Source organism: Lithobates pipiens, unplaced genomic scaffold (assembly GCF_037356315.1).
Source record: "Lithobates pipiens isolate NorthernLeopardFrog02 unplaced genomic scaffold, aLitPip1_a1.2 Scaffold_16, whole genome shotgun sequence".
Classification (NCBI taxonomy): Eukaryota; Metazoa; Chordata; class Amphibia; order Anura; family Ranidae; genus Lithobates; species Lithobates pipiens.
Window position 1 is genome coordinate 527,727,683 of NW_027507748.1, and position 18,244 is coordinate 527,745,926.

The 18,244-nt window shown below is 47.7% G+C and overlaps 2 protein-coding genes across 7 annotated transcripts in view; one reads left to right on the plus strand and one right to left on the minus strand.

The window, feature by feature from the left end:
* The window catches only part of MTRF1 (mitochondrial translation release factor 1), a 62,070-nt gene extending 52,364 nt beyond the window's left edge, over window positions 1-9,706 (minus strand). For 2 of the 5 annotated variants that reach the window (XM_077483180.1, XM_077483175.1), the window contains exon 1: window positions 9,423-9,587. The gene's annotated coding sequence lies outside the window, so the exon portion shown is untranslated. Of the gene's footprint in view, window positions 1-9,422; window positions 9,588-9,619 lie in introns of those variants that run through there. The other 3 variants (XM_077483177.1, XM_077483178.1, XM_077483176.1) reach the window with 3 other exon arrangements.
* The window catches only part of NAA16 (N-alpha-acetyltransferase 16, NatA auxiliary subunit), a 62,912-nt gene continuing 54,361 nt past the window's right edge, over window positions 9,694-18,244 (plus strand). The window contains exon 1 of one of the 2 annotated variants that reach the window (XM_077483173.1): window positions 9,694-9,865. In XM_077483173.1, coding sequence (XP_077339299.1) covers window positions 9,812-9,865 — 54 coding nt within the window. In that variant the 5' untranslated portion in view covers window positions 9,694-9,811. The remainder of the gene's footprint in view (window positions 9,866-18,244) is intronic. The other variant, XM_077483174.1, reaches the window with a different exon arrangement.

Genomic DNA, 18,244 nt, shown 5'->3' on the forward strand with positions numbered 1-18,244 from the left:
TGACCTGGCAGGTGACGCGGCAAGTGACCTGGCAGGTGACGTGGCAAGTGGAAAATCAACAACTTGTGGCAGGTGACTGGCATGTGACGTGGCAAGTGGACAATCCATAACTTGTGGCAGGTGACGTGGCAAGTGACATGGCAAGTGGACAATCCACAACTTGTGGCAGGTGACGTGGCAAGTGACGTGGCAGGTGATGTGGCAAGTGACGTGGCAAGTAGACAATCCACAACTTGTGGCAGGTGATGTGGCAAGTGACGTGGCAGGTGATGTGGCAAGTCACGTGGCAAGTGGACAATCCACTTGTGGCAGGGGATGTGGCAAGTGACGTGGCGAGTGGACAATCCACAACTTGTGTCAGGTGACGTGGCAAGTGGACAATCCACAACTTGTGGCAGGTGATGTGGCAAGTGATGTGGCAAGTGGACAATCCACTTGTGGCAGGGGACGTGGCAAGTGGACAATCCCCAACTTGTGGCAGGTGATGTGGCAAGTGATGTGGCAAGTGGACAATCCACTTGTGGCAGGTGACGTGGCAGGGTACGTGGCAAGGGACGTGGCAAGTGGACAATCCACAACTTGTGGCAGGTGACGTGGCAGGTGAAGTGGCAAGTGATGTGGCAGATGATGTGACAAGTGGACAATCCACATCTTGTGGCAAGTGACGTGGCAGCTGACGTGGCAAGTGACGTGGCAAGTGGACAATCCAAAACTTGTGGCAGGTGACGTGGCAAGTGACGTGGCAGGTGACGTGGCAAGTGACGTGGCAAGTGACGTGGCAAGTGGACAATCCACATCTCGTGGCAAGTGACGTGGCAGGTGATGTGGCAAGTGACGTGGCAAGTGGACAATCCACAACTTGTGGCAGGTGATGTGGCAAGTGACGTGGCAGGTGATGTGGACAATCCCCAACTTGTGGCAGGTGACGTGGCAAGTGACGTGGCAAGTGGACAATCCACAACTTGTGGCAGGTGACGTGGCAGGTGACGTGGCAAGTGGACAATCCACAACTTGTGGCAGGTGACGTGGCAAGTGACGTGGCAGGTGATGTGGCAAGTGACGTGGCAAGTAGACAATCCACAACTTGTGGCAGGTGATGTGGCAAGTGACGTGGCAGGTGATGTGGCAAGTCACGTGGCAAGTGGACAATCCACAACTTGTGGCAGGTGATGTGGCTGGTGACGTGGCAAGTGGACAATCCACAGCTTGTGGCAGGTGGCATGGCAGATGACGTGGAAAGTGGACAATCCACATCTCGTGGCAAGTGACGTGGCAGGTGATGTGGCAAGTGACGTGGCAAGTGGACAATCCACAACTTGTGGCAGGTGATGTGGCAAGTGGACAATCCCCAACTTGTGGCAAGTGACGTGGCAAGTGACGTGGCAAGTGGACAATCCAAAACTTGTGTCAGGTGACGTGGCAAGTGACGTGGCAGGTGATGTGGCAAGTGACGTGGCAAGTAGACAATCCACAACTTGTGGCAGGTGATGTGGCAAGTGACGTGGCAGGTGATGTGGCAAGTCCCGTGGCAAGTGGACAATCCACAACTTGTGGCAGGTGATGTGGCTGGTGATGTGGACAATCCCCAACTTGTGGCAGGTGACGTGGCAAGTGACGTTGCAAGTGGACAATCCACAACTTGTGGCAGGTGACGTGGCAAGTGGACAATCCACAACTTGTGGCAGGTGACGTGGCAAGTGACGTGGCAAGTGGACAATCCAAAACTTGTGTCAGGTGACGTGGCAAGTGACGTGGCAGGTGATGTGGCAAGTGACGTGGCAAGTAGACAATCCACAACTTGTGGCAGGTGATGTGGCAAGTGACGTGGCAGGTGATGTGGCAAGTCACGTGGCAAGTGGACAATCCACAACTTGTGGCAGGTGATGTGGCAGGTGATGTGGACAATCCCCAACTTGTGGCAGGTGACGTGGCAAGTGACGTTGCAAGTGGACAATCCACAACTTGTGGCAGGTGACGTGGCAAGTGGACAATCCACAACTTGTGGCAGGTGACGTGGCAAGTGACGTGGCAGGTGATGTGGCAAGTCACGTGGCAAGTGGACAATCCACAACTTGTGGCAGGTGATGTGGCTGGTGACGTGGCAAGTGGACAATCCACAGCTTGTGGCAGGTGGCATGGCAGATGACGTGGAAAGTGGACAATCCACATCTCGTGGCAAGTGACGTGGCAGGTGATGTGGCAAGTGACGTGGCAAGTGGACAATCCACAACTTGTGGCAGGTGATGTGGCAAGTGGACAATCCCCAACTTGTGGCAGGTGACGTGGCAAGTGGACAATCCAAAACTTGTGGCAGGTGACGTGGAAAGTGACGTGGCAGGTGATGTGGCAAGTCACGTGGCAAGTGGACAATCCACAACTTGTGGCAGGTGACGTGGCAAGTGACGTGGCAGGTGATGTGGCAAGTGACGTGGCAAGTAGACAATCCACAACTTGTGGCAGGTGATGTGGCAAGTGACGTGGCAGGTGATGTGGCAAGTCACGTGGCAAGTGGACAATCCACAACTTGTGGCAGGTGATGTGGCTGGTGACATGGCAAGTGGACAATCCACAGCTTGTGGCAGGTGGCATGGCAGATGACGTGGAAAGTGGACAATCCACATCTCGTGGCAAGTGAGGTGGCAGGTGATGTGGCAAGTGACGTGGCAAGTGGACAATCCACAACTTGTGGCAGGTGATGTGGCAAGTGGACAATCCCCAACTTGTGGCAAGTGACGTGGCAAGTGGACAATCCAAAACTTGTGGCAGGTGACGTGGCAAGTGACGTGGCAGGTGATGTGGCAAGTCACGTGGCAAGTGGACAATCCACAACTTGTGGCAGGTGACGTGGCAGTTGGACAATCCACAACTTGTGGCAGATGACATGGCAAGTGACGTGGCAGGTGATGTGGCAAGTCACGTGGCAAGTGGACAATCCACAACTTGTGGCAGGTGCCGTGGCAAGTGACACGCTAAATACAAGTACACTGCAGCTCTCACAGCTGCTGCTACTCACTCTGGTCTCACAAAATTGCTGAAATAGTTAATTTTTGAGCTGGGGAGGGTCTATGATGTTAGCTTAACTAAACGCTTCTAGACGCAAACGCGGTAAAACGCGGTAAAACGCCGCTAAATCGCGGTAAAAATCGCGGCAAAACGCGCGTTTCTAAATGCCGGTTTCAACATGTGTCCAGCAGCGTTTGCATCTGCGTCTCGTGTGCATGAAGCCTTACCTGTCCAGCGCGCCCGCAATGTCGGCACCCGAAGCCGATCTCTGGATCGACACTCGAGTGCTGCCGCCGCTGCCATCTTGGGTATGGGAATCAGGAAATGGAGCCTTTCGGCTTAATTTCCCGGTTCCCTACTGCGCATGCGCGAGCCGCGCTGCACAATGAGGACGGTCCCCGCTGCCTCTGGGATCTGTGCGTTTCCCAGCAGGCAGCGGGGCACTTGCGGAAGGGGGCGGGCACTTGCGGAAAGGGGCGTAATGTACGCCCCTTTCCGCAGAGAGCTAGCCCGGAAGTGGGTGCAGTTACCTGGATTATCCAGGTAACTGCACACCCTCCCCCCTGAAAGGTGCCAATTGTGGCGCTGGAGGGGGGGAGGAATCCGATGAGCGGAAGGTCCATTTTAGGGTGGACCTCCGCTTTAAGTGTAAGAAATTTTCTGTATCACTTATGAAGGCTGCTTTCACACTGGAGCGTTGATGGTAAAACGCAAGTTTTAGCGGCTCTTTACCATCATTTTAGCGGTGCTATTTGGCTGCTAGTGGGGCACATATAACCCAGCTAGCGGCCAAGGAAGAGGTTAAATGCGCCCATGAAGCACCGCTGCCAAATCGCATTGCATGCGCTTCGGCAGTGGTGCCCATTCATATCAATGGGCAGGAGTGGTGGAGGAGCGGTATACACCACTCCAAACGTGCTGCTTGCAGGACTTTTTTTTTTTTAAGATCCTGCCAGAGCATCGCCTCAGTGTGAAAGCACTCTGTCTTTCACACAGACTGCAGGGGAGCCATTTTGCAGGCACTTTACAGGCGCTATTTTTAGCCCAAAAGCGCCTTAAAAAACGCCCCAGTGGGAAAGGTGTGTTAGATCAAGGGGGATTAAAAATAAATAAATAAAATAAAATCGGCCTAACATATCGGCCCAAAAAAATCGGCATCATATATCGGCTATCGGCCGCCATGATTTCTAAATATCGGCATCGGCCAGAGAAAAACCCATATCGGTCGACCTCTAATCAGAATGGAATCAACTTACAACCTTGAAATCACACTACAAAACAGCTTCAAATTGCACTACATAAGTTTGAACCTAGGCTAAGGGTTCATTCACACTGTGTGCATTACTCTACACTTTGCAATGCAATAAAAAATAAAAAAAAGTAATAAAAGTGTTATTCAGAAAGTAACCTTTTCAAAAGGAGCACATTATCATATATGTGCTATATTGTGAGAAGAAGAAAAAAAAAAAAAAAAAAAAAAATCAGACTGCATTTTTAAAGCATCCAACTTGATCTCCAATTTTTTTTTAGCATATTGCAGACATTTGCGGTACTTCTCCATCTCCTTAAAAGTGTAGTGTCTGGCAAGCTGGCCATCTGCCACAAGTGATCTTTGAAGTGGGCGTGAAACAAAGCATTGTGACATGTAAACACCCCAGTCTGTTGCCTATTGAAACTTAAGGGGGAGGGTGGTTGGCGGCTGCAGATTTTTGTCTTTAGATTTACCAAAACCATATAATAATATGAGGTCAAACCTTAAGCCTTTCAATTTGTTTGCAATACAAGGCAGGCCCTTGCACTACATGGTTTTGGTAAATCTGAAGACAAAAATCTAATAGTGTGTATGGGGTCTAAGGCCCCTTTCACACAGTTTACTGATCAGTTCTGCCTCTCAGTTTTTCAGGCGGACCATTCACCCCTATGGTGCAGCGGATGTCAGTGGTGACATGTCCACTGACATCCACCGCTATCCGATCTGATCCTGTCCGCCACATCCAGACTGACGGTGGCCCTATTTTCCATACGTCAGGCGGGTTGGATGGGATCAGATAAAAAAAATGGACAGGCGGTCCGTTTTCATCCAATCTCCCTATAGAGGAGAGTGGGGCTCTGACAGGTCCATCTCTGCACAGTGAGCAGAGATGGACCTGTCATCCACCGGATCAGCAGATCCATCCCCGCCGAGCAAGCAGAGTCCATCAAACGGATTTGCCCCCGTGTGACAGTCCTTTTAGTGTTGGAATAGATGGAAAGTAGAATGTGTGGGATGACAGAAAGTTGAGTATAATAGCTTTTCTACTGCAAGGGACTTCGACAGGATTACAGAATGACAGGGTCCCTTTACCATGACCTGTCACCCTTATCAGAAAATTGAAGCCACTGCTGACGTCATTCTAAAAATCAGAAAATGGTTATCAGATACTTACCGTTATTTTCCTTCTCAGGCCCATCCTCACTGTGTGCTGATGTGTGGTAGGGCCACGAAAACGAAAAAGTCTTATAAGATACTTAACACAATTGTCCTTTCCTAGCCTATCCTCACGTCAGCACACAGTGGGGAAAGTTGCCACCTCATCCCTTTATACCCGAACACATCTGAATTACACAGGTTCTGAGGCCAATTTAATGCATATAAGGCACCAAGTGAGTTGAATTACCACCTTAATCAGCCACAGAACCTGTGTAATTAGCATATGTTTGGGTTTAAAGGGATGAGGTGGCAACCCTAAGTGGAGTTGATTCACTAATGGAAAATCCACTCTGCACTACAAGTGTACTTGGAAGTGCAGTCGCTGTAGATCAGAAACAAGGGGAAACGCTGCTGATTTTATCATCCAATCATGTGCAAGCAAAAATGCTGATTTTTTTTAAATTTTCCTTGCATGTCCCCCTCAGATCTACAGCGACTGTACCAAGTGCACAGTGGATTTGCCTTTAGTATAGGGCTGAAACGATTAATCGATATTATCGATAATAATCGATAATGAAAATCGTTGTCAACGATTTATTATCGATTAGTTGGTCCGCACCATGCGATCCGCATAGCGGGCCGCAGCCTTAGGAAAGGCCGCAGCTTCGGCCTAGCTCCGGAGCTGGCGGCCATCTTGGTACACCCGGCGGCGGCGAGCTGCGCGCTGACGTCACCCCTAGCGCGGCGTTCAGCCTGTGTCAGCCCAAGTGAAGGAATTCTGGAGAAGTCATGCTGGATGCCTTGCCTGCCCTCATTCAAAACTTCTTTTATGCAGGTACCACTACATTTATTACCTAATCTAACCTAATAACTAACTACTATCTATTAGGTAGTAGTTAGTTATTATCTAATCCTAAGTCTTTTCACTTGCTCGGTACAGCCACATTGTTGATTTAAATAAAAAGGTACAACACTATGTCTCCCCCCCCAATAAAATGCAGCTTATTACAAGCATAAAAACATAGCATATCACTGACGATTTGCACCAATAGGTATCCCGGGACTCATCACGGCGGTCTGTTTGGAGGAACTTTGATCGGTGGTGAGCTTGGCACAAATCATCAGTGATATGCTGACTATGTTTTTACGCTTGTAATAAGCTGAATTTTATTGGGGGGGGGAGATTGTTTATTTAAATAATAGGTATAACACTATGTGGCTGTGGGGGGCGGGGATAGTGTTATTTTTTTTGCTGATCCAAAAATTGATCAGATCCATGTCTCAGATCCGAGGAACGATCCGATCCGTGAGTTTTTTTGATCCGTTGCACCCCTAGTCCGCACCTTCCCCCCTGCTGGTCCGTTAGAATCCTGTGTATCCTCCCGTGTCCTACGCATGCACCACATCCATGAGCATGCAGCTACGCCTGCTTGCATTCTCCACCCAGCTGACGTCCTGCCAGCAACGCGCCTGCGCTGCTTTCGGCTCCTCCTCCCCCTCTACCCAGCAGCCTTCCGATAGACCCGCCGCAGAGCCGGGCCGCTTTCCAGCGCTGCCGTGATTGGAGGTTGTGCTCTGCACATGCATGCATCCATCTCCTGGCTTCGGGGTGCCCTTCGCTCCATTCAGAGGAGTCGGCCGAGTCACGTGTGGCAGGTCCCGACTGAGACTCCGCCCCACACCACCCCGGCACACCGAGGAGGAGCCGCTGTCACCATGAAGGGGTGAGAAAACCCGAGACACCGGAGGGGGGAGGGGAGCACTGAGAGGAGGTGGGGCAGTGACACCATGTGAGAGGGGAGGAATGTGTCATCTATACTGGGGGGGAACGACACGTGCGTGCGTGTGTGTGTATATCTCCCCTTTTTCCGTTTTTTTTTTTATCAGATTAATCGAAAAAATAATCGGCCGATTAATCGATTATGAAAATAATAGTTAGTTGCAGCCCTACTTTAGTAAATAACCTCCTAAGGCAGTGGTTCTCAACCTTACTAGTGCTGTGAACCCTTGATAAAATTTCCTAAGTTGTAGGTACCCCAACAGTAAAATTATTTTTGTAGCGGGGGGGGGGGGGGGGGTGTTATCAGCACCCAAGGCAAGACAAGTAATTTGCGCCCCTAACACATGGATGTTTAGCATTCCCTTCCACTTGTACAGTATTAAAACCCCTTATGGTACATTTTAGGATGCACCACTCTCTCTTTGTGCTCCTCTTTCCCCTTTATCTCCCACTATCATAATTTCTTTTTTTTCTCCCCCATCTCTCTCTCTCGTCGTCTTTCTTGTTCTATCACTTATTCTTTCTCTCCCTTTTCTTTGTCCCCTCCCTCTCTTTTCCACTCCCTTCCTTCTCTTAATCCTTGGTGGAGGATGTGATGAGTGGCAGTGCTGGCAGGTAGTTCTGATCATCCAACTTGGGTACGCTTGATCAAGGTCATCTGCTGATCCAAGAACTGTACTGGGGACTTTTAATGGCAACTATAATCACAGGTAGTGTTACTCACTGTGTCTCTGACTTTGTGGTGTCTTGCAGCAGTGACACTTATGCTGAAATCAGGGGGTAGGGTCTCCTCCAGCCCCTCCAACTTCACATTCCTCACCAGTCAGCTAACCTCGAGTCTCTGCCCCTCCACCCATGCTGTGAACTGGAGTGGGCATCGGCGGGCTCCAGGAACAGCCCAGGATTTGGTGACCCCTGGCAAATTGTCATTCGACCCCAGACCCCCCCCTCCTCCCATTGAGAACCGCTGCCCTAAGGGGTCCTGTGCTGACTGAGGTAGGGTGAGGAAATATTAATTCTCTCTCCCACTGGTTTCAAATCCTCAACTAGATACTTGTTTCAGGCTAGTGACTCAATATCAGGTTTTGTAGAATTGTAAGCTCTAAGGAGCAGGGCCACCAGATTCCTCGTGATGAATTGTATTGTAACTGCCTTCATATTGTAAAGTACCGTGCAAGGCGATGGAGTTCTATAAATCATAAATAGTAATAATAATTTGTGCAGGTTAGGGGGTTTGCATGAAAGCCATGGCAATCAGCATTTGCAGACCCCTTTCACACCCCACCGCCGATAGCGTGGGCGGTTTACTGCCGGATTTGCGGGGCATTTCGGCCGGCTTTTACCCCCCGCTAGCGACCGAGAAAGGGTTAAAACCACCAGCAATACGCTGCAATAGTGGCGTTTTGCCGGCGGTATTACAGCACTGCCCCATTGATTTCAATGGGGAGCAGTGGTGGAGGAGCGGTAAACACCCCGCTCCAAAGAAGCTGCTGGCAGGTCTTTTCCCTGATGTCCTGCCAGCGCACCGCTGTAGTGTGAAAGCCCTCTGGCTTTCACACTACACATAATGGTGCAGCTTCTTTAGGGCGGATTGCAGGCGCTATTTCTAACGCTATAGCGCCTGCAAAACGCCCTGGTGTGAAAGGGGTCTTATGGTAGTCTCCATGCTTCTCCCCTTTAACAAGGTTTAAAGGGAATGAGTCCCTAAGCAAACTCTTGTACATAAAGGGAGAGCATTCCCTTATTTCAGTTACATTCACTCTATAATCAGCACATGAAGGTGGGCAAAGATCACAGAAATTCATGAAATGCACAAACCTGTGTCACACTTGCAGTGATTTTTATTGTTAAGCGAGGTAAGCTTAAAAAAGTGTAGTGCCAAATGAAGTGCCATGTTTGTCAGATTCCTACTGAAATGAATGGGCTTCTCTATCGGCATAATATGACGATACACACACGTATGTATGTAACACCTGGCATCATATATATATATATATATATATATACACACATCTTTATCATAGAAGAGGCCTGGGGATTTTCACGTCCCCAGAACTTGCATACAAAAAGAGCTGCTTCAATCAGGGCCTCAGCACATGGGTGCTGTGCTTTACGTCCCATAGACCAGGTGGGAGACAGTATACAGCCATTGCCCTCTGAGTCCTAATTCAATGTAAAGAGCACAGAATCTCATGTATGTCAGCCCCTGTCTGTCCTCACAGCACTCACCTTACAGCCAGCAAACTCTGAGGTCAAGACATACAGACTACAACTCCCAGGATGCACAGCACCACACTCCCAGACTACGGAAAGTGATGAGTACCAAACTTCCTCGTACATGTCACATGGCTGCATTTCCGTGAACAAGGCCTCCCCGCACTAAAGCTATCAGGACGGAATAACTCTCACACAGCACATGACCCTACCATTTCCCACAGACTCCGTTCTACAGCCACACGGGGATCAGGAAGCGAGAATGACGTCATCAGTATGCGTTCTCACCGAAAACGCGAGGAGCTGTGTGCGCAGGCGCAGTCCCCATCTTGTAGTGCGGCCTCTGAGAAAGGTGGCTTCTTCCTCGGGACCCCCGCGAGGGGCGGGCAGAACACGGAGACATCATGCCGGGTGTCACCCTCCCCCCAAAGGAGAACAACCTCTTCAAGAGGATCCTGGTGAGAGCCTGGTCACCTGGGCCGCAGAGCACACACTCTAACAATGACTCAGTGAGACCTGTCACCCTCGTGCTGACATTGGTCCCCCAGCATCAGGATGCACAATACACTCCCCACACACCTACCACAGCAAGTTGGCCTTCTGCTCATCAAGGATTTCTGTGTACCCTCTAATCCCCCATCTACAGGGGGCACACTACCTGTCCAGAGATCAGATCTCAGCCTTTATTGTATAGCTGTGTACCAACTCCTTATATTGATCACCCATCTACAGGGGGCACACTACCTGTCCAGAGACCCACTGATCTGCCTGGCATTGTGATCCCAGCCTTCTGATCACCACCATCTGCAGGGTGCTCATCACCTGTCCAGAGACCCACACCCACTGATTAGGAATGAGCTCAGGCGTGTTCGCATGGTCCACCTGCAGAGCCCGTCAGGAAGTCGGCGCTGCGCTAATCACAGGCAGTGAGACATTGCCCCAATGTGCGGCTGCAGAGATCGGGCAATGTCTCACTGCCTCTGATTAGCGCAGCACTGCACCAACTTCCTGGCGGGCTCTGCATGTGGACCATGCGAACACGCCTGAGCTCATCCCTACCACTGATCTGCTTGGCATTGTGATCCCCCCCATCTGCAGGGTGCACATCACCTTTCCAGTGACCCACTGATCTGCCTGATATTTTGTTCTCAGCTGTATGTGTACCTTCTGATCACCCTGGTCCCCCATTTGCAGGGTGCACATCACCTGTCCATAGACCCACACCCACTAATCTGCCTGACATTTTGATCTCAGCTGTCTGTACCTTCTGATCCTCCATCTGCAGGGTGCAAATACCAGATCTCAGCCTTTATTGTATAACTGTGTACCTCTTCTTATACTGGTCTCCCAACTGCAGGGTGCATATCACCTGTCCAGAGGCCCACACCCAGTGATCTGACTGTGCTGCTGATAACAGCCCTTTGTATATCTTCTGATGACTCTAGTCCCCCATCTGCAGGGTGCACATTATCTGCTCAGAGACCCACACCATCTCTATGTACCACTGATCACAGCCTTCTGTGTATCTACTGCTGACTTTACTTCCCTATTTGCAGGGTAAACATTTCCTGCCCAGGGACCCAAACCCAGCGATCTAACTGTCATGGTGACCCCAGCCTGCTTTGTATTGGTATGAATCGACCTATTCTGGTCTTTCCATCAACATATTGTACAGTGTGCACATTGTACTGCCCAAAGACCCACACCAGTGATCTCTATGTGCTGATAATCGCAGCCTCCTTTGTACCTACTGCTGACCCTAGTCTGCTATCTGCAGGGTGCACATTACCTACTCAGAGACCCACACCCAGTGATCTGACTGTAATTGTAAGTGATCCCAGCCTTCTTTGTATAGTTATCTACCTTCTTCCTATACTGGTCCCCCATCAGCATGGTGCACATTACCTGTCCATGGAGACCCACACTTAGTGATGCAACGGTACTGCTGATCACAGCCTGTTGTGTACTTACTTTTGACACTGGTCCCTGATTTGCAGGGTGTGCATACCCTGCCTAATGACCCATGCCCAGTGAGCTGTCAACTAGGCATAATTCACACTAGTGGGATTTCAGATGTGAATTGAATCGCATGACAATGGAAATCACATTGTTTTCAGTGGTGTCTGTTCATCGGTGCGACTTTGCATAGCACAGTTTTGGAAAAGGTTCCTCTACTACTTTTGAAGCCATTTGAGTGCAAACTTGGCTACATTGAATATGCAAACCATATCCATGTTCCACTACCCACTAGAGCTGCACGATTCGGGCCAAAATGAGAACCACAATGCTTTTTCTTAGAATAAAGATCACAATTTGCACGGCATAACATCATCTTTCATATTCTACAAAACAATTGGGCTAACTTTACTGTTTAGTTTTTTTTTTATTAATTTGTTAATGTGCGTCCCCCACCCCCAAAAAAAAAATTGTGCTTGAAAGACAGCTGCGCAAATACAGTGTGACATAAAATATTGCAGCTACCGCCATTTTTATTCTCTAGAGTCTCTGTTAAAAAAATATAATGTTTGGGGTTCTAAGTCATTTTCTAGCAAAAAAATGCAGATTTTAACTTGTAAACAACAAGTGTCTGTTTAGATGGAGATAAGCAGAAACATTGTGATACTATGTCCTGTGTTTTAGAGGAAAGGAATGAACTTCTGTCTGTAAATGAGGGAAGTTTAACCAATGTTGTCAAACTTAGCAGGCTGCCTGTGTTTTTTTGTTTTTGTTTTGTTTTTCTAGACAGCTGTGAGCAGAGAACTCTGCTTAGAATTGGGAAAATGCTTTAAGATCATGATGGGGGGGGGGGGGGGGGTGGGATTCGTGATCTGACTCTTCAGCGATTAATCGTGCAGCTCTCTTCCACTTCGGCAGACTGCTTGTAGTTCTCTATGAACTGCAAGGGCACAGATGAGCACTCTCATAGTTCATTCACAAGACCTGCAGCTTTTAAACTGACAGTGATCACAAGTGCAGTGCTCTGGAGGACCTGTGGATTTTCTTTTTGCAACAATATGTGCATTTATTTTCCCAAAAGGTGAACTTTGCCTTTTAAGATAAGGGTATAAATTGGCAACGTTTTCACAGGTTTGCAATCACTAAAGATCTAAAAAAGATTGGAGGAAATTTACTGAAACTTGTGCACACAATCTGGTACAGCTGTGCATAGTAACCAATTGGCTTCTAATGTCAGCTTGTTCAATTAAGCTTTGACAATAACGCTGGGTACACGCTGGTACGACACACCAGTCATACGATGGTGGGTCCGACTTTTCCCTGTGACTTGAAGTCCGACTTCAATGAACGGGATCCCAGGGCCTTTGAGTCCCCCTCCAAGACCATACCATATCGGACACTTCGGTCTGGTATGGGTTTTAAGGGGAACCCCCACGCCAAAAAAACGGTGTGGGCCCCCCCCCCCCCCGAATCCATACCAGACCCTTAGCCGAGCACTCGGCCCAGCAGATCAGGAAAGCTGGTGGCAATGAGCGAGCGCCCCCCTGAACTCTACCAGGCCACATTTCCTCTACAATGGGGGGTTGGTGCTTTGGGGTGCTCTCTGCCCCCACCCCAAAGCACCTTGTTTCCATGTTGATGGGGACAAGGGACTCCTTCACATAGGATGGGGGGCCAGGATCTCCCGCCCGCAGACCCTGACGACCACCGGCCAGGGTTGGGGTCTGCGGGCGGGAGATCCCGGTCCCCCACCCTATGTGAATAAGTAGGGGTAAATTGTACACCTACCCATTCACCTAAAAAAATAAAAAAAAATAAAAATAAAAAAAAGTATCAAAAATAAAAACGGCACATAGGTTTTTGTCAAAGTAATTTTATTAAAGCAGCTCCGCTGTCTCTTCTTCCGATTTTCCTCTCCCTCCAGGGATGTCTCCATCCTCCCAGTTCTTCTTCCTCCAGTTCTTCTCCCTCCATCTTCGGCTGCTGGTTCTCCTCTCTGCTGTCCTCTCTTTTCCAGGTCTTCTCTCACCGCTGTCTTCTCCCTCTGTTCTTCCTCCAATGTTCCCTCCACGCTCTCTCCCGCTGTAATGCTGGGTCCTCCATGTGCCATTACTTATGTAGGCATGTGTTGTGGCCACCTGGGAACATCACTTGGAGGCCCTGCTGCCATGTGACATCACCGCCCACCATGCCCCATGCCTATATAAGTAAAGGCACAGGGCGGACCCAACATTACAGCGGAAGGGAGCGTCAAGAGAACATTGGAGGAAAAGCATAGGGAGAAGACAGTGGAGAGAGGAGAATCGGCAGCGGAAAAAGACATCAGTGGAGGGAGAAGAAGCCCCCTTGTTAAAGGGGGCTTCCAGATTTTGATCAGACCCCGACAACCACCGCCCATGGTTGTCTGGAAGAGGCCCTTGTCCCCATCAACATGGGGGACGCAGGGCCCCCCAGCCCCAAAAGTACACCCCCTCCTCATGTTGAGGGCATGTAGCCTGGTATGGTTCAGGAGAGGGCGCTCGCTCGTCCTCACGCCCTTTCCTGACCCGCAGGGCTGCATGCTCAAGAAAAGAATCTGGTATGGATTTTGGGGGTGGATCCCACACGTTTTTTTTTTTTTTTTTTATTATTATTTGGCGTGGAGTTCCCCTTCAAGATCCGCAGAGCACAAATTGCATGCCAAAGTCGGATCAGTTAAGACAATGATCTGACTTCGATCTGACTTTCACTGATATTCAATAGGCTGAAGTAGGATCAAAATCGGACCAAAGTAGTGCAGGAACCTTTTTCAAAGTCGGAACAACTTGTGTTGCACCAGTTAAAACATCTCTCATAGGGAACCATTGATATACAGTGCCTTGTGAAAGTATTCGCCCCCCCCCCCCCTTGAACTTTTCAACCTTTTGCCACATTTCAGGCTTCAAACATAAAGATATAACATTTTAATTTTTTGGGAAGAATCACCAACAAGTGGGACACAATTGTAAAGTGGAACGAAATCTATTGGATTTTTGAAACTTTTTTAGCAAATAAAAAACTGAAAAGTGGTGCATGCAAAATTATTCGGCCCCTTTACTTTCAGTGCAGCAAACTCACTCCAGAAGTTCAGCGAGGATCTCTGAATGATCCAATGTTGTCCTAAATGACTGATGGTGATAAATAGAATCCAAGAATCCACCTGTGTGTAATCAAGTCTCTGTATAAATGCACCTGCTCTGTGATAGTCTCAGGGTTCTGTTGAAAGCGCAGAGAGCATCATGAAGACCAAGGAACACACCAGTCAGGTCCGTAATACTGTTGTGGAGAAGTTTAAAGCCGGATTTGGATACAAAAAGATTTCCCAAGCTTTAAACATCCCAAGGAGCACTGTGCAAGCGATCATTTTGAAATGGAAGGCGTATCAGACCACTGCAAATCTACCAAGACCTGGCCGTCCCTCTAAACTTTCAGCTCAGACAAGGAGAAGACTGATCAGAGATGCAGCCAAGAGGCCCATGATCACTCTGGATGAACTGCAGAGAACTACAGCTGAGGTGGGAGAGTCTGTCCATAGGACAACAATCAGTCGTACACTGCACAAATCTGGCCTTTATGGAAGAGTGGCAAGAAGAAAGCCATTTCTCAAAGATATCCATAAAAAGTCTCGGCTAAAGTTTGCCACAAGCCACCTGGGAGACACACCAAACGTGGAAGAAGGTGCTCTGGTCAGATGAAACCAAAATCCAACTTTTTGCCCACAATGCAAAACGATATGTTTGGCGTAAAAGCAACACAGCTCATCACCCTCAACACACCATCCCCACTGTCAAACATGGTGGTGGCAGCATCATGGTTTGGGCCTGCTTTTCTTCAGCAGGGACAGTGAAGATGGTTAAAATTGAGGGGGAAGATGGATGCAGCCAAATACAGGACCATTCTGGATGAAAACCTGTTGGAGTCTGCAAAAGACCTGAAACTGGGACGGAGATTTATCTTCCAACAAGACAATGATCCCAAACATACAGCAAAATCTACAAAGGAATGGTTCACAAATAAACGTATCCAGGTGTTAGAATGGCCAAGTCAAAGTCCAGACCTGAATCCAATCGAGAATCTGTGGAAAGAGCTGAAAACTGCTGTTCACAAACGCTCTCCATCCAACCTCACTGAGCTCGAGCTGTTTTGCAAGGAAGAATGGGCAAGAATTTCAGTCTCTCGATGTGCAAAACTGATAGACACATACCCCAAGCGACTTGCAGCTGTAATCGCAGCAAAAGGTGGCTCTACAAAGTATTAACGCAAGGGGGCCGAATAATTTTGCACGCCCCACTTTTCATTTTTTTATTAGTTAAAGTTTCAAAAATCCAATAGATTTCGTTCCACTTCACAATTGTGTCCCACTTGTTGGTGATTCTTCCCAAAAAATTTAAATTTTTATATCTTTATGTTTGAAGCCTGAAATGTGGCAAAAGGTTGAAAAGTTCAAAGGGGCCGAATACTTTCGCAAGGCACTGTATGCACGTCAGAGTGTTTGTCGTACCAGTGTGAACACGGCCTTAAACCTAGAAGCTGTTTGGTTACTATGCACATGTGCACCTGTTTTGGTAAATATCCCCGTTTATGTTAATTTCTGTGAGCATTTGATGCTTGCACAGTAAGAAAAAATGTCATCCAGATTATCCAATGTCCTTGTTGGGACCTGGGGATTAATATTGAGAGGAAATATTTTTAAGAATGTTTTTAAAATCTATAATCATTTTTACACTTTTTTTTTTTCTTAACCACTTTCCGACCACCCACTATGGATATACATCAGTACTTTGACATAAAATACCATTGTTATGGCAGCAGAAAGCTGCCATAACCCTGGTATTTTTCTCCACAGCAGGCAGGCCTGCTTTAAGATAAAAGTGGTCTCCGCCGCTTACTGGAGCCATTGGAACCGGCAGAGACGATCTGGTCCCTGTGGCCTGATGGGCAGAAAGTCGAGTGAGGACATGGTGGCCCATGCTCGACTCTATGCCCTTGGAGGACTGGAGCGATGTCAAACGTCGCCAGCAGTTCCCACCTCCAATGCTGACTGGGACCCACAGGAGCCCCAGAGTCCAGGTGTCGTTTGGAAATGGTGCTGGGACAAATAGCCCTTGTTGCTATGCCTGTGCCATTTTAAAATGGCACTTGGCACTTAATTGGTTACAGTGATTGGTTCACCTACTGTGAATGTTTAACAAATATCAAAATCACAGCTTTATAAATACAGAAATATGGCTTTTATATTAAAATTCTGTAAACTATGTACAGATACAAAAGCTAAAACGTATATGTTAAAGTGATGTAAGTAGTCGTTCACTCTAAAGCCCCATACACACTATCAGATTTTCTGCTGATTTTTGTCTTCAGATTTACCAAAACCATGTAGTGCAAGGGGCCTGCCTGATTGCATACAAATTGAAACTCCTAAGGTTGGACCTCATATTATATGGTTTTGGTAAATCTGAAGGAAAAAAATCAGCAGAAAATCTGATAGTGTGTATGGGGCTTTACAGTCAAAGAAACCTGCCAGGACCAATATATGAGAGCTGCCATTATTTTACTTTTTTTTTCTTTTTTTTGTGCAAGAACCAAGTAACTGGTCTATTACAAATAACAGACACTATACTGGCTGCTCACATGTAGCAGGTTGGTGACTGAACAGTAAAGCAAGGACAAGCATGACAGTTCTGGTGCTTGTACCTTCAGAAGAAATGTCACTTCACATATCTCTGTCCTGGTAAGTTCCCTTTTATAGTTGACCAGGGTCTTGGCTGCCAGCCAGCTATGAGCACTGGATAGCAGTACATTAAATCCTAAAATAACTTGAAGCGGATCATGTCATCCTCTTATATGGGATACATGAATTCCACCGTTTCTGTGGCTTCCTTACTACGAAAAACAAAATCTGGTGAAAATGTTGGACCCTCAACTTCACCAAGCCAGCCAGACCTAGAACTTTAACCTTCTCAAGTAAAGAATAGAAGTTGTTCATTTAATTGTGTACATTTTACAAAATATTTTTTGAGAAGTGGCTTTAGCAGTATTATAAGTTTTCTTCAAATTTCATTGCAACTGTTTAAAGTGATTGTAAACCCACTCCACAAAAACAAAACAAAAAACCTGTAACACAAAGGCATAATGAGCATGCGCGCGGGAGCCACCGGTAACGGCACGTCAGCTGAAGCAACGGCACAAACGAGCTGTTGCTTCAGTGCACATGTGCCAATACAGGGGACATCTCCTAAACTGTTCAGTTTTAGGAACTATCCGGGGTAGCTACAGGTAAGCCTTATTATAGGCTTACCTGTAGCAAAAAGTGGATTGTAAGGGTTTACAACCACTTTAATGTTCAGATTTATAGATTCTCTCTTTTGTAGGTCTTTGTATATTAGACAGTTGAAAACCATCTGCATGACTCCTGAGAATATTGTTCTTGTTGCTTAAAGCAGAGCTTCAGTATGGTGTGTGTGTGTTTATTTTTTTTTTTTTTTTTTTTTTATGTGTTTATTAAAAATCAGCAGCTATAAAACTGTACCTGCTGACTTTTAATAAACACACACACACCTTTTCCATAATACAGCGATGTGTTCACCCGAGCCATCACTTCTACCTGCCTTCTCTCCCCCACACCGACATCTCAACTGTGGGCACCGGCTGTGACAGTTGTGCATGTTGACTAGTTCAGCAGTCTTCTGGGACCTGTGACGTGTCCCAGAAGACTGCAGGAAGGGAGGGGGAGCGAACTTCTGTTCGGATTTCCTAGGTGATCTGAACGCAAGTGGAAGCAAGTACGTGTCGTAACTAGGTATTTTTTTCAAATCTTCTTTTTCTACTGTAATGATGATTTTAAAAAAAAGGAACTAGTTGGA